Genomic DNA, 21,726 nt, shown 5'->3' on the forward strand with positions numbered 1-21,726 from the left:
ACACACACACACACACACACACACACACACACACACACACACACACACTACTATGCTAGTGCCCTCTCCTCCCCAAAAATTATCTTATATCTACATTGTATATATCTATATCTGTGTATATACATGTTCGATAGTTTATATCCAACGTATTATGAGTATGGCCTGTCCCCCTTCAGGGGCCAGTGTCAGAGCAGCCAAATGAGAAGCATCCTACTGAATTAATTTGCTTTTTTGTTTTGGTTTGTTTTGGTTTGGGTTGGGTTGGGGTTTTTTTGCCTTAGGGACAAAGGAGGAGGGTGTGGAGATCAGTGCCTGCTCCGACAGAAGGCAGGTGGCCAAGGCTGAGGCCATGCTTCGTGTCAGTGGTGGGCAAAATGAACACTTGGGCCAGCTGATCCTCAGGGCTGCCAACCAGAGTCTGAGCCTGGCTGCACATGGCTGCATCACCCCCATTGGGAATGTGGAGGTAAGCTTGCACAGGCCCCTCCTTGTACTACATGTCAAGGGAGGGGTAGGGGTGTGTGTCCTGGAGCGGGGCCCAACAAAGAGCAGAGGGAGGCGGCTCATTTTGAATCTATGACTCCAAAGGGGTAGATTTCAGAAAACATAGCATTTATTAGTGCCGGGCACTGGGCTAAGTGCCAGGGGTACAAATATAATCAAGCAAGATGGTCCCTTCCTTCAAGAAGCTTTCACTGTAATGTCGGAGAACAACTCATATAAGGATGCTAGTAAATGAGTAAGGAGTAGGGTTGAGACAAGAGAGATGTGAAGCAGGGCTGAAGTCTTTCCTAAAATGGTGGTCCTGATGAGAACAGTCACCAATCAGGAGAGGAAGGCCCCAGGGCAGAGGCTTGGGAAAGGGGCGATATATCAGATGAGGAGAAGGAAGTGTAGTTTGAAGAGTCAAGACTCAGAGATGGCAAAGGCATAATCTTTGGTTTTTCTTGACATATTTTCCATCTTTGTTAGTGGTGGGCAGGTAGTTTCCCGTTCCTTTCTCATCACCCCCCGCCATTTTGGCTTCTGAGAAATAAGTAGATGGTCTAAATTAGAAGACACCTGGGCTAGGAGAAAGTAGATTGGGGCTCAGCTTTCTGCTCTATCACCTCTTATGTGATCTAGAATACATTGGAGAAGTCAGCCCACCTCTTTGGGCCTTCTTTTCCTTAATTGTCCAATGGGGAGAATACTTCCCTAACCTTCGTACCTACCCAGGCTGGGGAGAGGATGAGGACAGGGTGGGATAATTGCTGTGAAAGTCGGGAAACAAAAGGAATATCCAGGTATAAGGGATTATTGTTTGTAACATTATTGACTCATTTGATTAATTAATTATTATTAGAGTATATTATACATCATTACATAATATTATATGAATACAATTAAATAATTAATTGGGAGTGTTAAAGTTTAAGCAAACAAAGTCCAATTTTTAATGCCACTCTCTCTCTCCAAACTACCATGTCTAGAACTTCCCCTTAAGGATATGCCCCTGGGGCAAACTTTTGGGACATCATGGACAACAGTTACACAGCATAGAGAGGCACAGCTGGGTGGCAGTCTGCACTGCATTGTTGAAAGAATTTCCCAAATCAATGAAGTCACAGGTCCATCTGAATAGATGAAAATTGCCAAGGGGAAAGTGTCACATAAACTCCTGCTTCCTATACATCCCGTCTCCTTCTGATAGAAAAGAGCTAAATATTTAACACCTACAGATTCCCCCAAGAATACATACATACATATATACATATATGTGTGTATGTATATATGTATATATACACATACAAATACATATACACATATATTATATAACAATAAAATGTGAAAAATAGCATATTTCTATATATTCTTGGGGGAATTTATGTACACATATATATACATATATAATTGGAGGTAAACCTGCCCAAGCTTCTCACTACATGTCAAAGGGGGGGGACCTTAAGTGAAGCCCTACTCAAAGTATAATCTACAACTCATGGAAGAGGTAGATTTCAGAAAAGTGTTCATTGAGCTCTATCTGTATATACATATATATGTGTATGTATGTATATGTGTGTGTGTGTATCTACTTCTGTATCTATCTATATTTCCTGAAGTAGATAAATAGATGAAGAGAATGGGTTATTCACATAACCTATTGGGCTCTCCTCAGTCTTTGCCTCTCTAGTCCTCGATATATAGCCCATAACAAGCCCAGCTCCAGCTGTCTCTACCTCACCCAGTCCTGCTTTCATGTTTCCACAGTCCAAACTGGCTGAGGTTGGCTCTCACCTACAAGCCAGACTGGTGGAGAAGTTCCAGGTGTTTGACTCCTATCTCCAGAAGTTCCGGGACGTGGTACGTTGGCCTGGCCAAGCCTGGCCTCTTCTATTGCTGGATGGTTCTGGGGGTTGAGCTCACTCACTGAGGAAGAATCCTAGCTTTAGTAACACGGCATCAAAGTTTCAACCATGCTTCCTCTTTCATTCAGCTTGATTTTGCTTTTATTCTGCCTTCTATTGAGGGTGAGATTGTCTCAGAGAGCATGAAAATATTAGCCCTGTTACCTTGCCTAGCTATGGAAATAGTGGGAGAATTGGGTGGTTGATTGACATATGGACTTAGGTGGGATGTGGGGTAAAGGGAGGAGAAATATTTAGGGGCTAGGGGAAAATAAGAGGGAGATATAAGGTATCAGAGGAACTGTGGGTTACTGGAAAGATATAAGGAGTTGGGAGGGGGGTTGCCATTTTCTGTAAACTGGTGCCCTATCTCTGAAGTCCAGGGCAGAGCTCTCTGAATCAGGGAGTGGCCCCGTGGATGGAAAATCCCTTAACCCACACTAACTCGACTCTTTGTTAGATAAAAGGAACCTTCTCCATATCTAAAGTTATACCAGATTAAGGCTCTGGTGCCCTGGGAATGGGGCCAAAACTTCCCAGAAGCCCCAGGCCTGAGTTCTTAGGAGGGTGAAGGGGCCAGAGAAGATTCTCTAGCCTTCAGGGCTGCTGATGGGGGATTTCCTCTCCGGGCTGGCAGGTGCAACAGATTGACTTCCTGGACAGTGCAGCTGGCTGGGTCCTGCAGATGTCCCAGGCTGCTGTGAGAGCGCTCCAGGCAGGGGGTAGAGCAGCAGCTGGACTATGGAGGCAAAGCTCAGCCAGGCAGGTGCTGAGACATCACCTCCCCCTGCACCTGGAGAGACTCCAGACTGTTATGGAACAGACGCAGAGTGAGCTGCAAAGTAAGTGACTATTCCCTGACTCCTCCTCATTTTGTTCCCCTGTCTGCCCCCCAACATTCCCTACAGAATCTCCTGGGAACCAAGCAGAGAAGAGAAAGGAGAGGGAGAGAATAAATGATTGCCTTTACATTGACTTCCTGGATTACTCTAGGCTCTGGGTATTCAGACCAGCGCTTGTTTGTTGCTGAGTGCCCAGGCCTTGGGACTCCTGGCTTCAAGTTCTTTGAGAGGCCTTAGTAACAAGGGTGGGGAACCTGCGACCTCAAGGCCACGTGTGGCCCTCCAGATCCTCACATGTATCCCTTTGACTGAATCCAAACTTCACAGAACAAATCCCCTTAATTTATTCTGTATTTGTTCTGTAAAACTTGGACTCAGGCAAAAGGCCGCACCCAAGGACAGTGAGGAGGCCTCAGGTTCCCCACCCCTGTCTGAGTAGGACAGGGCTTGGGAAGGTTTGCTGTCCCCCCACTCAGGGGAGCTCCAAGAGGTCTCCAGCTGGAAGGCTAGGATGGCTAACTCTTGCAGAGCCATTAGCCACGCTGAAGGATGCCTACTACGAAGTCACACTCAAACCCCTGGATGAGGTATGGCAGGAGAGGACTGAGGAGGCTATGAGGAGGATGCAGGCCTATGTGCCCTCAGGGATGAAGGACACTTGGCTCATGAGGCCAATCCTGCTGTCTCTGCAAGCTGTGAAGGGTGCCCTAGATCTGGTAAGTCCCAGACAAAATCCGTCTCCTCCCACCCCTTCCCCACCTCCTTCAGGGATGGACAATGGGTTGTGGCTCAGGTACCCTATTAGGCTAATAGCTGAGTGTCCTGGGAGTGAGGGGGCAACCACAAGAACCATAACTGGAGGGAATGGGAGACTCATTTCTTACTGTGGCTGTTTTGGCCCCTTCTTTACCAGACTGCCCACCAGATACTGAAGTGGGCCGAAGCCAAGTTCTCCAGAGCAATAAGAAGAATACGGAAACCCTTGTCCAGTATTTACAGCTTCTCCGCAAGGTAATGGAAGTGAAAGAGGCATTTTGTTATTGTTGTTCTGGACCAGCAACTCTTGGAGGGGAAATTTCCTCTGCCCTGAAGATCAGTATTCATTCAGCTATGTAATAGTTGTAGACAGCTGCCTAGGATTTTCCCAAGGTCACACAGCTAGTATGTGTCAGAGGTGGGATTTGAGCCCAGGTCTTCCTGGAGGCCAATTTTCTGTCTTTCACGCTACCCCTTGCTGCCCCTCTCATCTGTTATTTAATTTAAACCCCACAGCACTCTTGTCTGCTAGTCAGAGCAGCCATAGTTTTCCCCATTTGACCTAAGAAGCTGAAAGCCAGAGAGGTACCCCCTCCCCAGTCCATTCTCCATACCATTGCCCAAATGATCTTAATGCATCACTTACTCACTATTGAATAAAAGATAAATTCTTTCTTTTTTTTATTAATTTATTTTTAGTTTTCAACAATCGCTTCCATATGCTTTTGAGTTTTAAATTTTTCCCCCCTTCCTCCCTACCTCCCTCCCTAAGATGGATCTGATATAGGATCTACATATACATTCCTATTAAACATATTTTCACATTAGTCACGTTGTAAGGAAGAATTAGAACCAATAGGAGGAACCACAAGAAAGAGGAAACAAAGCAAATCAGAAGAAAAAAAAAGAGCAAATCGTATGCTTCAATCTGCATTTCAACTCCATAGTTCTTTCTCTGGATGTGGATAGCATTTTCCATCATGAGACTTTTGGAGGTGTCTTAGATTAAAGGATGAATTCTTAATCTCAGCATTCAAGGCTCTCCCCCAATCTGCCTCCAGCTTTTACTCATCCTTCTTCTCTTCCCGTAGCCAATGTTCCAGCTAACCTGTGCTCATTCTCTATTCCTTGTTCCCTTCCTGACCTTTCTCATCTCCAGAACTTTGCCCACGCAGGGAATAAGTTTTCCTCCTTTTTTCTTCATCATTGAAAACCTACCTTTCAAGGCTCAAATCATCACCACCTAATCAATAGAGCCTTCCCTAACTACTCAGGTGAAAGTGGTCTTTACCAGAATAAAAAAAGAAGCTGAAGTCTTTGTAACCATAATGACCAAGCATGGCCCTGAAGAAGAGATGACACATGCTACTCTCTTTTTTTTTTCCAGAAATGGGGGACTGTGGGTGTAGAATTGTACATAGACTGTCAGACTCAGCTGACGTGTTAGTTTTGCTAAATGGTTTTTTCTTCCTCTTTTCTTTACTCTTTGTTACAAAGGATGGCTGTCTGGGTAGGGAGGAGTCAATAAATCAACAAGCATTTACTAAGCGCAGGCACCTTACTAAACATGAGGGAATACAAGGACAGGCAAGACAAGAACAAGAACAAAGAACAGTCCCTGCCCTCAAGGAGGTCACAGTCTAATGGGAGAGACAACATGTAAACTACTATGTACAAACAAGATGTATGAAGGATAGTCTGAAAATAATCAACTGAGGAAAAGCACTAATATTAAAGGAAATCAGGAAAGGACTCTTATAGAAGGTAGAATTTTAGATGGGTCTTGAAGGAACCCAGGAAGCAGAGATGATGAGGATGAGGATTCTAGGTATGGGGAACAAACAGTGAAAATGCCCAGATTAGGGAGATGATATGTCTTGTGTGTCAGTGAACAGCAAATGGACCAATGTCATTGGATGACAAAATATGTGTAAAATGTGTAAGGTGTAAAAAGACTGGAAAGTTTGGAAGGGGCCTACTTATGAATGGCTTTAAAGACAAAGAGGATTTTATATTTGACCTTGGTGGTAATAGGGAGCCAGTGGAGTTTGATTACAAAGGTGGCATGGTCAGACATGCACTTTATTTATTTATTTATTTTTTAGATTTGAAAATTGAAAATTGACATTTATTTCATGAACCTGTAACAAATTTGTTTTGAAGTTCATTTTGAAAACTGAGCTTTGCCTTTTCCCATCGACCAATAAAACAAATCATGGCTTAAGACAGGTTATATTTTTACTCCATGATTACAGCAACATTTTTTATTTTTAAAAAGAGAACTCTACCAGATATGTGCTTTATGCTGTATCTCTTTGAAATGTCTAGTTAGAGAACCTACCCTTAAAGGTTACATCATTTAAATTAATTTCTTTTTTTCGGGGGGGGGGGCTAGGCAGTGGGGGTTAAGCGACTTACCCAGGGTCACACAGCTAATAAGTGTTATGTGTCTGAGGCTGGATTTGAACTCAGATCCTCCTGACTCCAAAGCTCTATCCACTGCACTGCTTAGCTGCCCCCATTTAAATTAATTTCAAGGATGATTACAGTAGTCTGGATGCTGATCTTGGGCTGTGGTGGGATCTATCCTATCAGTCACTCCATGGGCATTGGCTTTCAAGGACCCAAGGCCAATTCTATATAACAGTAAGGCATAAGAAAAGGCCTTGATTGACAAGGCATAGTGGAAAGGGTGCTGGACTTGGGGAACTTGGGTATTTCTCAATCTTGCCCCTTAGTCTTTTTTTAATAATTAATTAATTAATTTTTAGTTTTCAACAATCACTTCCAAAAGCTTTTGAGTTTTAAATTTTCTCCCCCTCCCTCCCCACCTCCCTTCCCATGATGGCATGAAATCTGATATAAGCCTTACACATGTACCTTCCTATTAAACATATTTTCACATTAGCCATGCTGTAAAGAAGAATTAGAACCCATAAGAGGAACCACAAGAAAGAAGAAACAAAACAAAACAGAAGAAAAAAAAGAGCAAATAGTATGCTTCAATCTAAATTCAAACTCCATAGTTCTTTCTCTGGATGTGGATAGCATTTTCCCTCATGAGATTTTTGGAGATGTCTTAGATTCTTATATTGCTGTGAAGAGCCAAGTCTATCAAAGTTAGTCATCGCACAACATGGCCGCTACTGTGTACAACGTTCTCCTGGTTCTGCTCACTTCACTCAGCATCAGTTCATACAAGTCTTTCCAGGTTTTTTTGAAGTCCACCTGCTCATCATTTCTTATAGCACAATAGTATTCCATTACATTCATATACCACCACTTGTTCAGCCATTCCCCAATTGATGGGCATCCCCTCAATTTCCAATTCTTTGCCACCACAGAAAGAGTTGCTATAAATATTTTTGTACATGTGGATCTCAGATATGCACTTTAGAAAGATCATTTTGCCAGCTAAATGGAGGATGGTCCAGAGTGGGAAGAGACTAGAAGTAGGGAGACCAGCCAAAAGGCTCTTGCAATAGTTCAGGTGCGGGGTGATGAGGGCCTGCATCAGGGTGGTGGCAGTGTTGGAGGAGAGAAGGGGATGTATAGGAGAGATATTACAAAAATAAATTGAATAGGCTTTAACAACAGATTGGGTATGGGGGATAGGGAGAAAGAATAAGGAATTGAGGATGACAGCTAGGTTGAAAGCCTGAGAGACTGGAAGATGGTGGTACCCTCAATGGTAACAAGAAGAAAGGAAGGGGGAGAGCTTGAAAGGAAAGAGAATGAGTTTAATGTTGAAAGGTTGAACTCAAGGTGTCGGTGAGACATCCAGCTAGGGATGTCCAATAGGCAATTGGAGATGCAAGAATGGAGGTCAGCGGAGAAGTTAGCGCAGGATGAGTGGACCTAAAAATCACCTGCGTAGAGGTGATCATTGAATCTATGGAAGCTGATGAGGTCACCAAACAAAATAATATAGAGGGAGGAGAGAAGAGGGCACAGGACCTAGCCTTGGCAGACACCTATGGTTAGTAGGCCCAACCTCAGTGAAGATCTAGTAAAGGAGACTGGGGTCAGACAGGTAGAAAGAAAATCAAGATAGATTAATGTCACAGAAACCTAAAGAGAAGAACGTATCAGGCGGAAGAGGGTGGTTGATAGTACTGAAAGCTCCAGAGAGGTCAAGAAGGATGAGGTCTGAGAAAAGGCTGTCCATTAATCCATTAGATTTGGCTATTAAGAGATCATTGATGCTTTTGGAGAGACTAGATTGGAAAAGAGATATATTTGGAAATGAAGGTGATACAAAGGCAAAATAAAAATTGTTTTAAAAGCAAGTAACCTTTCCCTCCCTATATGTCTTGGAACACTTTGGTCCACACCTTTATACTTGTTATTGTTGTTCAGTTGTGTCCCACTCTTCATGACCCATTGACCATATTGCACCAATGCTTTCCATGAGGTTTTTTTGGCAAAGATACTGGAGTGATTTGCCATTTCCTTCTCTGGTGGATTAAGACAAACAGAGGTTAAGGGACTTGCCCAGGGTCACTTTATCTTGGCACCTAGCACTTCTCAATCAGTCAATCAAAGAGTATTTTGTTAGGCCCTAGGGACAAAAAATCCAATGAAGGAAACAATTCCGACTCTTAAAGAGTTTCCATTTTACCATAATGATGTCATAGTATATTTGTCCCTTTCCCCATTACATCACAATCTCCTTGAGGGCAAGGTCTGTGTCATCTGTCTATATGGTCAACACCTACCCCAGTGTGTCCCATATTACAGTTGTTGAATGAATGTGTATTGAATTTTGTTGTTGAATTGCTTAAGAGTGGCTTGGTTTATTATTACCGCCGTTGTTGATGATGATGATGGTGGGGGTGGTGGTAGTGGTAGTCTTGGTCTTGGTGGTGGTGATGATGATGATGATAGGTAGCATTTATATAGTGCTTTAAGATTTATGGAGTGCTTTATATATGATATTTGATTCTCACAAAAGTCCTGTGAGGTAGATGCTATTATTATTATAATCCCCATTTCATAGATGAGAAAACCGAGTCTTGGAGAGGTTTAGCGACTTATTCAGCATCACACAGCTAGTAAGTATCTGAGGCTGAATCTAAAATCAGGGAGAACCCCTCTCTTCCATTTTCTAGTTAGACTTCTTTCCACTGTATCTATCATGGGTCCCTAGATCCACAGAGTTTGGACTGAGCTGCTGAGGCAGCCACAGATCAGCAGGGAAGGTGGCAACCAGGAGCCAGCTCCATTGGAAAGAAAAGATTGGCTCCCAGACACCACTTTATGAGTCCTAGATAGCAGACCAGGGGGTCACTTGTTCTAAAAAGCATCCTTTGCTCCAGAGGAAAATGCCTGCCCTCCTCTGCTGGTGCCAAACCCCAGATAAGTTCCCTTTGGGTTTTTTTTTCTTCTCTCTTGTTTATTGACTAATTGACTTCAACCCTAAACAAGGTTTCCCTTGTTCCCACCCTATTGTCTGGGGCCATCCAATACCCTCTGAGGAAAAGATTCACTGGGCTACATGCCAATAGAATACAAACTATTTTTTTTTGGTTTTTTGGTTTTTGTCTCTGCAGCCCCAACACAGAGTTTCTGGTACCTAGTAGATACTCAGTGAATGCTGGTTGAATTGAATTAAATGGACAGTGGCTGGTGACCTCCTTTTTCCTTTTCCTTTCCCTGCCTCCTTTCTTTCGTCATCCATTCTGCAACTATTATTTTCCTACTAGAACATGGGCTCCTTGAGAGCTGGAGAGCTAAATTGAGAGCTCAATTTACAGCCTCGGAATTTAATGCAGTGTTTGGCACACCATCATTTCTTAATAAATGCTTTTTCAGTCATCCAAGCTTTTCATTCATTTTTTTTTCCAGAATGAAAAGACAAAGAACTAAGAGAGTTGTGGGTGGTGTGATCCTTCACAGTGCCCATGCTTAGCACCCGTGCCTGGCACATAGTAGGTGGTGTTCAGTAAATACTTGTTAATTGTAATTGAACTGAATGGAGGGGAGGGACTTGGAAGCACATAGGGAGAATCCCTCCCCATCGGGGAATAAGGGGAAGGGAAAAAGCAATTATATAGCAGCTACAATGTGCCAGGCACTGCTAAGAGCTTTACAAATATTATCTCATTTCCTTACAACAACCCCGCAAGGTGAGTGCTGTCTATATTCCCATTTTATAGCAGAGGAAATTGATAATAACCCTGAAAAAACAGACAAACTGAGGTTAAGTGACTTGCCCAGGGTTACACAGTTAGTAAGTGTCTTGGGCTGGATTTGAACTCAGTTCCCCTTGACTCCAGTCCACTGAGCCACTTAACTGCCTCTCTCCCATCACTCGAAATCTTCAGGTCGAAGCTGCAGGTTTACTTGGTGGGGATTTGGTAGAAGTGATTCCCATTCAGCTAGGCATTGGCTTCTGAGGTCCCTTCCGACTTTTAAGGTTCTACGAACCTCTGATTCTGATTCAGGCAGGTCCTGATCCGCGTCTCAGGGGTCTCTGTGTGTCCCCTTTAGGAACTGCTCTGTGATGATAAGGCTTCCAGTGCTGCCAGGAGGGGATCAGCCAACGGACTTGGCCAAAGTGACTAGCTATCTGATCGAAGAGAAGCTGCTACAGCCCCTTCGTGAGCTGTACGGCATCAATCTCCTGGCGGAGTACTACCGGATCAAGCATCGGCTGCTGGAGAACCCTTTTGAACGTGAGACCCTCCCGTCTTCCCCCTTCCTTGGTTTCTCAAGGGCTTTAAGGAGTCTTTCCCATCCCCCTCTACTCCATTTATCCTGGCCCTTTAAGAAAAAAGTCAGTAGTGATCTATCAAGAGGGGGGAAAGAAGGCAAGTAATGTATTTGGTGACGTAACAGCAAAGCAGCAGACTTAAAGGTTCATAGACCTAAAGCTGAGAACTTTAGGAAGGGAACTTTGAGTCCAATCCTCTCATGTGTTAGAGGAGAAAACTGAATCCTCCTCATTTACAGAGGAGGAACCCCGAGACCCAGAGAGATGAAATGTGCCCTAGAAGAGAACCCAGGCCTTCTGACTCCCAGGCCCCAAAGTTCATAAGACCATGAATTTAGAGCCTTAAGGACCGTTGAATCCAACCCCTTTATTTGACAGATGAGACTGAGGCGCAGAAAGCTTATGTAACTTTTCCATAGTTGCATCTAGTCACAAATGGGACTGGTTGTTTTTTGAGTGCTCAGAACTGGGCTGACCACTAAAATAGGATTCATAACCTTTGCCATTTCACGGACCCTTCAGCAGTTCTATGGAATCTACGGACCCCTTCTCAGAATAATGTTTTTAAATGCCTAAAATAAAATCCATAGGATTATAAAAGAGACCAATTATGTTGAAATATAGTTGTCAAAATATTTTTTAAAATAATGAGGTCACAGACCCCACGTTGAGGACCCTTGCTTTAAATGCATGACGGAGAGGGTTTTCTTGCACAGGCCCAAAGGCCAAGGTTGGAGGGGTGGAAAGAGTGAGAAAGTAGAGTCCCCAGCAGCGGAAGGCAGCAGAGAACAGAAGTTAGACCTCCTCCCAAGCCTTGGAGTGCGCTGGCTCCAAAAGCCCAAAAGACCCCTCTGATTCCAAAGGAAATTGAGGGATCGAAGGCGGGGCTCATATAATACACAGAACCAAGAAGAGCCTTTTTTTAAAAGCAGGAAGTCAGAAAGGCCAAACGAATAATAATTAAATCCAGACTCAACCCCACCCCCCCCACCCCCAGGCCCAGGGGGCTGCAGATTGAGAAGCAAGAGCAGAGCCCGACCCCTTCCTGGGAAAGGACCAATGAGGTTTAGAAAATGGTGCCTCCAGGGACACTTGGTTTAAGGGAGGAGTTGGGATTTTTATTTTCTTGCTTGAGAATGAATGGTCTCTGTCTGCACTTCAACCACTGTAACCACATCATGTGGGAGCCCCAACTGATTCAGAAACGGAATGGACACCACCTCCCTCAGGGGGCCTCTCGCTGTGTTTCCCGTCGGTGATTGGCCAGTCGTAAAGTTGAGGCGGCACACGTTTATGGAGGGCGTGTTAGTGTATTAGAGTCACTCCCTTTTTGAGTTTATGTTCTTTTCCTTCCTTTTTTGAAGATGGCAGAGGATAGGAGCATAAGATTTACAGCTAGGAAGAGCATCAGAGGTTATCTACCCCAACCATCTGCAGATGAGGAAACTGAGGCCCAGGAAAATTAAGTGACTTGTTATAAAACTGTACCACCCAGTGCAGAGGGAAATACAGGGAAAGAAAAGTAGCTCACAGTTTACATGGTACTTACCCACTGGGAACCATGTTGCATGCATTAACTCATTTACTACTCATAACGTGAAGGTGGTCTAGGTATAATTATCTATGGTATACAGATGTGGAAAACTGAGGCATGCAGAAGTTAATTGACTTACTCAAAGTCACACCACTAATAAATATTAGGATCATAGACTGGAAAGGACATTAAAGGGCATTGAGTCTATTTCCCTCATTTTACAGGAGAGGAAACTGAGGCGTGGCAAAGTTAAAGTAAGAGATTGAAAGAGGTGGGGTATTGAACTTGAAATCAGGAAGACTTGGGTTTTCCTCCAACCTCAGACACTAGATGTGTTACCCTGGGCAAGTTGTTTAACCTCTCTGGGCCTCATTTTCTTCATCTGTAAAACGAAAGCCATCTTTGGTCCCTTTTAGCTCTGAATCTATCATTTGTAAGGATCTTGCCCAAGATCACACAGATTACAAATTATAGGGGTGAAATTTGAACCCAGGACTTCTGATAGTACCTAACTGTACTGCCTCTCTTGCCGCCCTGCCCTGGAAGAGCTTGGTTCAATTGTGGAGATAAGAATTATGCCCTTGAAATGATTAGTGACTGAGACAAGACAGTTCATAGTCCTAAGACTGACTTCCAGGGTCGTTCTACTCCAGGGAGCCTCAGGCCCACCTGCTAATTGTAGTGGAAAAGGAAAAGATGCTCAGTAAAAGCAACCTGAGGTGTAACTTCTCCCAAAATCATCCTAGCCTTCCATCCACCACCACAAAACCTCCAGAGCTGCTGACATGGGATTTGATAGGGGGTCTGGACAGTTTCCCTTTCCTGCCTTGCCCTCTACCCTCCTGTCAAGAAGGACTGAACTGACCCAAAGTCAGGAAGTCAGGGAGGAGGGGGAGAAGAGGAGAAGTCAGCACCAGAATCAACATCTGGGAACATCCTTGAAATACAATCAAATCACTTTCAAGTCCTGAGTGCTGCTGGGTTTTCTATTTTGGGGATCCAGGATGTGGCTCATGGGTGTAAGAGGGTGAGGGACATAGCAAAAGGGCTCAACATAGTGTCCTGGCAGTCCGACCACTTGAAATCTGACACCTACGAGCCAAAGAACCATGGTGGATTCTGCACCATCGACCAAATAAAACTTGGTGCTTTGTCAGCTGTAAGGTGACAAATCAGTGTGAGGTTTCAGCTGTCAAGCTGCAGAGATCCCCATTTCCTTCCCCATAAAAGAAAAGTTTGAGTGAGAAGTTCTGATCTCTAAAGTCCATTGCAGTTCTCTCACCTGCTGTGTGAGGCTGTGGACTTAAAGACAAAACCCTGCAGGTTTCCTCAAGTGCTCAGTTGGTAGCCAGGGCAGCTCATCACCAGGGCAACCCCGTATCCCAGCGGCGACTCCTTTTCCTAGTCACACCCCAGGACCTAAAAGTTCAAGTGTTGATAACTGAATGTGCCCAGAACATAACACTGGCTTTGTGCCTCTTCTCCACCAGACCATGCAGTGATGATTGGGGACAGACACGTGGTGACATTCGATGGACAGGCCTATGACCTTACCTCCAAATGCAGCCTGTTACTCGCCAAAGACTTTGCTCACAACTCCTTCATGTTTTTACTGAACCAGTCAAACACAAGACCTAGGTCCCTGTATGTGGAGCTGAATCACACAGCTTTCATCATCTATCCAGGGCTTAAGGTAAGAGAGGATGGGGGAGAAAGAAGGTGACAGGGGCAAATTGGTGTTTCAGACCTGAGTGCAATGAGGAGAGAGAGAGAGAATTGTGTGTGTATATAAGATTGTTCAGTCATTTTTCAGTTGTGTCCTACTCTTCATGACCCCATTTGGGGTTTTCTTGGCAAAGATACTGAAGTAGTTGCCATTTCCTCCTCCAACTCATTTTATAGATGAGGAAACCGAAGCAAATGGGGTTAAGTGACTTGCCCAGGGTCACACAGCTAGCCAGATTAGAACTCATGAAGCTGAGCCCTGCTGACTCCAGGCCCAGTACTCTATCCACTGTGCCACCTAGTTGCCTATATAGGATGACCTTTTTTGCATCCAGCTATCCTAACTGCATATTTCTCCCATGGTAACCATATCCTGCTCCCGCTTCTCAAAGAATCATAGATCTAGAACTGAAATAGACTTACGTCGAGCCATCAAATCAACAAGTATTTATTAAGCATTTGCCACATACCAGGCACTGGGCTAAGTGCTCAGGGATGCAAAGAAAGGCAAAACAATCCACCCCCTCGAGGAGTCCACAGTCTGATGGGAGAGACAACATGCGAACAACTGTGTATGAACGAACCTCGGAGAGCTGAAAGGGATCTCAGAGGACATCTAGTCTAACCCCCTTAATTGATGAAGAAACTGGGGTCCAGAGAAGCGATCGACGAATTGATTGAAATGACTTGCTCAAGGTCGTAATGGGTAATAAGTAGCAAAACTGGGTTCTAGAACTCAAAATGTAATGTTCTTTCCTTTACACCATGCTCTGTGGCCCCAAGTTGTACCCTGAGGCTTACACCCAATGTGGTGGTTGATTTATTGTTGGGGGAGAAGTATAGTTATGACTCCTATTGGAAGACTCAACCATACTTCCGACTCTTCATTACCCTGAGTGGAATGGGGACTGGCACGCAGACCAAGGAGGCTTTTTAGTAATAATGAATAATAATGACTATTACTGTCATGAGTCCCCTTGCCTACCACTTCAAAGAGCCCCACCTGATAGTGTTCTTTCCTTAATGAGTCCCTTCCTCTGCAAAGACCACATCCCCACCATCTGCCCTATGACACTCAAGAATTAGCGGGGTCAGAATTTTTAGAATATCACTCTTGAAAGGCGGTTCATTAATTCCTCAAGTAAAATGGTGACACAGATACCTGGTCTCGTGATAAGGATAACACAGCTTATCATGAAAGGAGCAGGGCTCAAATACTGCCGCCAGGGAGGAAGTTGTATGAGGAAAAACCCATCCATGGAAGCCTTTTCTTTTTCTTCCTCCTTGGCACAAGGGAAAGGGCATGGGATATGGCAGCAGAGAACCTGGGTTCGAATCCCAACTCTGCCCCTTACTGCCTGTGAGATCCTATGGTACTTCATGTCTTTAGCTTCATTTTCCTTATCTTCAAAATCAGGGGGGTTGAGCTCTGAGCACCTTTCCAGCTCTGAATCTATGATTCTATGACTTTTGGGCCCCTTGCTTCGGACTCCCTCTAACAGAGGGGGTCTCAACTTTTGAGGGGGTCATAGATTTCTTTGCCAGTCTGGCGAAGCCTAGGGACCCCTTCTCAGAAAATTTTTAAATGCATATGGTAAAATACGTGGAATTACAAAAGAAACCAATTATATTGAAATATAGCTATCAAAATATTTTTTAAAAATAAGGTCATGGTTAAGAACCCTTACTTCCATGGATTCTAGTCTAACTCTGGACTGGTTACCTCTGTGGACTGCTTTTTGACCTCAGAACAACATTCTGGTAATATTTTTGGATGGTGGCTTAGACCCCCACCCCTACCCTGTTTCCCCAGGCAAGTTCCTGCGGGGGATGGGTGGAAGGAGGAATCTCACAGTTTTGTCTCTTATTACAACTCCACACAAATCCCCGTCCTCCTCCATCTCTGTGTGAGTCTATGCATCTTAAAAAGCCTCCAGCCAGTGGCTTATGAGCTATAACAGTTGGCTCAGCCCTACCACAAAGCTGGTTTATATTCTGGGAACTTTTGAAATCTCACTAGAAGCCAGTGATTGGCTCCAGAAGCAGGTAGAGTCAGCTGCCCTGCCCGCCTGCCTGCAGCACACTGAGCCCCCCAGACTCCTTCACCAGGTGGGCAAAGGACCTCCCAGAGCTTCTGGCTCAGTGAAAACTGTTTATAGCCCTCCATACTTAGGACCTCTCTTTAGCTTGGGCCAAGGAACCACTGGGAAAGCAAAAAAGCTCGTTGCAGCACTTGCTGGCTCCCCTAAGTAATGGTAAGGCGGGCCCTGTCCCCATCCTAGAATTGTAAAATCTTAGAATCACAGATTCCAAGCTGGAAAGGACTGCAGACACCATATAATTTTGCCTTTTTGGGGCTTTCCCTCCCTATATTCCCACACTTAATACAATGCTTACTGCACAGTAAGTACTTAAATGCTTGTTGACTTCCATTTCCTCATTTTATATATAAAGACAATGAGGCCCCGGGGAAATTAAATGACTTAGGGGCAGCTAGGTGGTGCAGTGGAGGAGGACCTGAGTTCAAATCCAGCCTCAGACACATAATACTTACTAGCTGTGTGACCTGGGCAAGTCACTTAACCCCATTGCCTCAACCAAAAAAAAAAAAGAAAGAAAGAAATTAAATGACTTACTCGAAGCACACGGCTATTAAGTGTTAGGGGTAAGATTTAAAACCAGACCCTTTGCTTCTGTAAGTAAGGGTTCTTAACCTTTATTGGGGTCAATGACCCCTTTGCTAGTCTGGTAAAGCCCACAGACCCTTCCCAGAATGATTAATCTATAAACAGTTATTAAGCACCTACTATGTGCCAGGCACAGTGCTGATGTTTTTAAATGCATAAGATAGCATATACGGGATTAATATAGCATACACATTAAATTTGCAACACATAGGGGCAGCTAGATGGTACAGTAGATAGAGTACCAGGCCTGAAGTCAGGAAGACTCATCCTTCTGAGTTCAAATCTGGCCTTAGATACTTACTAGTTGTGTGATCCTGGGCATATCCCCATTGGCCTCAGTTTCCTTTTTTTTGCCAAGAAAACCCCATTAAGAGCCAGACACATCCTACTACTGCCCCACCAGGCAATTTTGATATAAAAATGCAGTTTACTTACCCACCCGAAATATGTACTTTTTACATGAATCATAGTCTCTGTCCCTAATTGACCCTGCACTCACTCCATATATTGTAGGACCCTTTCTATGGTTGATAGCTACCTGGGTTAGAGGATGCCCAGGCTGGTTTGCAGGGTATCCTATGGGCAACCATGCAAATTCTATTTCAGTTGCCACTAGGTGCTCCCATTCCATACACCCCACTCACCTCTAAGGCCTTGGGTATAGGGTAATCAGACCTATCTGATCTATTCCCCCCGACCAAACACTATGTACTAATAGCTTTTGGAAAAATTGGTTCATGATAGGAACCCGCCCCATCACTCAGATGGTTAAAAAAAAATCAAAAACCTAATGGCTTTGAGATAAGGTTAATGTTTTCACTGCTCATCAACTCTGTGTTCTACCAGCCTTTGTGACTGGGCCACCTTGACTTGCAAACGATATGTGATCAATCTTGGTCTTCTCCTTGCTAATCATGGGCAGGCAGGGGAAGATTCTAGATGCAAGGAGGCACTGGGGCCTCCTTCGCTCTGTTATTAGCCCAAAGAAACATGGGAGCCAAGGCATGCCGAGCATGCACGAGAATTAAGTAGTTTTGTGTACTGGATAGGACAATGACCTTAGAATGAGTAAGACCTATGCTCAAATCCCTCCTTAGACACTAGCTGTATGATCACAGGCAAGTCACTGAACTTTTTAGTGCCTCAGTTTCCTCATTGGTAAAATGAAGGAGTTGGAATCTTAAAGACCCTTCCAGTTCTAACTCTGGGATCCTATGACCCTAGGGTGGAGATTCTCCATCAAGCTACAGCCTCAAGTTCCAGTGAGGTGTTGAGGCACAAGGAGTAGAGGCTGGGTATGGTTTCTGGCCATACTGTGATGCTGGCATAGTGGAGAGAAGAGGGTCTAGGCTGTTGGGTGAAGTGTGAGACACTACTCATTGCTCCCAACTCCCTTGTAAAGACTTGCCAATCCTTTTAAAGAAGCCAGTGCGGTTGGACTGAGTGACCTGTGTGAAAGTGCATTCTGTTTGTATTTTTGGATGATGCCTTCGAATATACCCCTTCCCCCTCTGGCATGTTTCCTCCCTTAGAACTTGTTAATTTGCCTCTGATCACACCCATTGGGCCCCATTCCCAGAGAGGGCAAAGATCCAGCATAATCCAAAACAGCAGATAATCCAAAAGTAATTTATAGAGTATTTGACTTTGGAATGTTGCCAGTTTGCCTTCATAACAAGTATTTATTGTCTACTCTTTGGCTGAGGCCAACATTAAAATGAGTTTACATTTTCTGGCGCACATCAACCATTATGGGGGGCAGAGAGGAGGGGAGAACAATCTAAGGCTATGTTGGGCAGTAAGGGTGGAAGCCAATTGGGGGAGAGAAAAATTACTACAACTAATCAGATATGGATAACTGAGAATGTACTAGATCATAGTACAGTGAAAAAAAATATCAGTACTAGAGGCTGAGGACCTAGATTCTAATTCTGTCCCTGCCACCCACTGCCTATGTAACGTCTCTGGGCCTCACTTTCCTCATCTATGAGAGAGTTGAAGTAAATGGCCTCTGAGGTACCTTCTAGCTTTAAATCTATGAATTAACAAGCATTTATTAAGTGCTTACTATGTTCTGGGCACTATGCTAAGCCCTGGGGATTTTTGTTGTTGTTTGGTCATTTGTCACATCTGACTCTTTGTGACCCCATTTGGGGTTTTCTAGGCAAAGATGCTGGAGTGGTTGGCTATTTCCTTCTCCAGTTCATTTTACAGATGGGAAAACTGAGGCTAACAGGGTTAAGTGACTTGCCCAGGGTCACACAGCTAGTAAGTGTCTGAGGCTGGATTTGAACTCATGTCCTCCTGACTCCAGGCCCAGAGCTGTATTCTATTCACCCCCTAGCACCATCTAGCTGCCCTATCCTGAAGATATTAATGGAAAAAAAAAAAAAAAAAAACAACCTTCTGCCTTCAAGAGTAAACGTGTCTACAAATAGGTACATACAAAATACAGAGTAGATGGGCATTAGCCTTAGCACTGAGGGCACTGGAGAAGACCTCTTACAAGATGATAGCTCCTCCTATCCTAATCTTTTTAACAGGCACCCACCCTCACTACCTAGAGCTCAGGGCTCTGTGACTTGGAGATATAAACATGAAGGAATGTGGCAGATGTAGGAGGGATATTCTGGGACCAAGCATCATCCTTTACCTTTGACTTATTAGAAAGCATTCATCAGATGCTGGGATCACTTAGCATAAGATCTATTATGGGAAAGCCAAGGCAAGAGCTGCCAGGCTGTGGGTAGGCAAAAGATGCTTTGTGGATGACTATTCATTATACATCTGTAACCACTAATGCAGAGCCATAATTAGGAATTCTTTCACCTGGGGAACAAAAGTCTGGGGTGGTGCAGGCTAGAGCACAGAAGGCAGTCAAAATGGGCCAAGGGGACGTAGTGGAGGACTGTTCATTGTTGGGAGGAAATACACTCCCCTCCATGTCAGTGGAGGGAGTTATATAAATACTTGAAACAAAGCCATGTGTGTTCTGCACTAGTTACAGCTCTGACCTAATATTTAATAACGAAAGCCTTAACCAGAGGCTGGATAATATTTGTCGTTCAGTGGTAATCACACACTTAAGGTGATTTGCAAAGGTGTGATCACACCTCTGATTCTCTGTTGTGTATTGATCCTTGAACATTAACCAGGCTAATGTTGGACTGTTTTCGAATGTTTCCTGTGATGAACATTTCCCATACGAATCTCTTCGGACCTCATCTCAAAAGGCTGCTGCTGCTGAAAGCATAATTACACACATCACTGCAGAACCTCAAACAATACCAACAATCCATCCCCCTAGAGACATATCTATGCTGTTCCCTGGATAGCAGCTGTGGCTGCTGTTTTTTATTTTATTTTTAATTAACAAGTATTTATAGTATTTTCTTTCTCTTCCAAGCTCCCCACCCCAATTTTAAAAAAGATAAAGAAAACCTCGTAACAAATATGCGTAGTCAAGCAAAACAAATTCCCTTATTGTCCATGTGCCAAAATGTATGTTTCATCCTGTATCTTGAATCCATTAACACTCCATCAGGAGAGAAAGATGGAATGATGCTTCATCAGTGGTCCTCTGGAATCATGGTTGGTCATTGCAACTGATCAAATATCTAAAGTCTTTTAAAGTTGTCTTCACAATGTCCTTAGTCTGCAAGTTTTCCACCCGGCTCTGTTCACTTCACTCTGCATCTGTTCATGCAAGTTTTCTCAGGTTTCTTTGATCTTTTTATCTCAAAGTTGGAAGAGAGCTTAGAAGTCACTTACTTCAGTGGTATTGAATGCTTAGTTCGATGCATATTGACTCAGAAAACCACAAAACAGCATTGTCTACATTGTATTGTATTTTTATTTTAAACATCACTTTCATCATTTCTCACAGTGTAATAGTATTCCATTATGTTAATACAATTTGTTCTGCCACTTCCCAAGTGCTGCCCCCTCTTAGTTTCTAGCTGCTTGCCACTACAGAAAGATCTGCTCTAAGTATTTTTATTCCTCTGGGTCTTTTCCCTCGTTCCTCGACTATTTAAGGTACAATAGTGGTATTACTGAGTCACAAGGTACACACAGTTTAGAGATTTTTTGGAAGTCTTCCCAAATTGCTTCCCAAAAGAGCTGAACCAATTCACAGTTCTGCATTAATGTGTGTGGCTGCTATCCAAAGGCCCTTTTTCTGTTAGTAGGGCTATATTCTGCCTCCTTTGAAGGCTCTCCTCCCCATTAGACACCCAAATTTTAAAGATATTCTTTTCTATTCCTTTGTCCAAATCATAGATCTACAAGATAGATGATTCTTCCTCGTTGGGAGAGAATTGTCTGGGCTTGGATCCACTACCTGCCAAAGTCAGGGCCAATGGGAGAAAAGAAGTTCATAAAATAGAATTATCCAATGAGAATGGTGCTACAGTCTCCTGCGATATTCAGTCTGATCTCTGTAGTATGACACTGGATGGCTGGAATCATGGTAAGTCTTCACTTAAGCATCATTGGGGCCAAGATATCTTTGTCTCTAGCCTAATGTTTTCAAATCTTTATTTCTATTAGTGGGATTTTGGATTTCTTAAGTTGGGTCCTGGGACTCCTAGGAGCATGACAAAGGTCTGGCTCCCACCTTACACAATTTTGTGACAAACACAGGCTGTGATCATCATTACCATTATCACAAAATTATAATCATCTATTGCACTGGGAATTCTTTGGAAAGAACGCCACAGATAAGGATATCCACCCTTTGGGGGTTTATAATCTAAGACATAATTTGAAATTATAATCTAAACTGGGCAGCTAGGTGGCACAGTAGATAGAGAACTGGGCCTACACTCAAAAAGATCCATCTTCCTGATTTCAAGTCTGGCCTCAGGCACTTACTAGCTGTGTGACCCTGGGTAAGTCACTTAACCCTATTTGCCTCAGTTTCCTCATCTGAAAAATGAATCGGAGAAGGAAATGGCAAACCACTCCAGTATCTTTGCTAAGAAAACCCCAAATGGGGCCTCAAAGAGCCAGACGTGACTGATGCAACCAAACAACAACAAATCTAAGACAGACAAAGTTAGGGAAATATTGGTGATTG

General features: G+C 43.8%; 1 protein-coding gene across 2 annotated transcripts in view; it reads left to right on the forward strand.

Annotated features, from left to right (window-relative positions):
* LOC114025554 overlaps positions 1-21,726 on the forward strand; it is a 76,663-nt gene that overhangs the window by 39,175 nt on the left and 15,762 nt on the right. For both annotated transcript variants that reach the window (XM_027839013.1, XM_027839014.1), the window contains 8 exons: positions 282-466; positions 2,251-2,343; positions 3,025-3,229; positions 3,758-3,945; positions 4,143-4,240; positions 10,478-10,662; positions 13,725-13,927; positions 20,928-21,117. In XM_027839013.1, coding sequence (XP_027694814.1) covers positions 282-466; positions 2,251-2,343; positions 3,025-3,229; positions 3,758-3,945; positions 4,143-4,240; positions 10,478-10,662; positions 13,725-13,927; positions 20,928-21,117 — 1,347 coding nt within the window. The remainder of the gene's footprint in view (positions 1-281; positions 467-2,250; positions 2,344-3,024; positions 3,230-3,757; positions 3,946-4,142; positions 4,241-10,477; positions 10,663-13,724; positions 13,928-20,927; positions 21,118-21,726) is intronic.

This window comes from Vombatus ursinus, unplaced genomic scaffold, assembly GCF_900497805.2.
Source record: "Vombatus ursinus unplaced genomic scaffold, bare-nosed wombat genome assembly UNPS02014832.1, whole genome shotgun sequence".
Taxonomy (NCBI): domain Eukaryota; kingdom Metazoa; phylum Chordata; class Mammalia; order Diprotodontia; family Vombatidae; genus Vombatus; species Vombatus ursinus.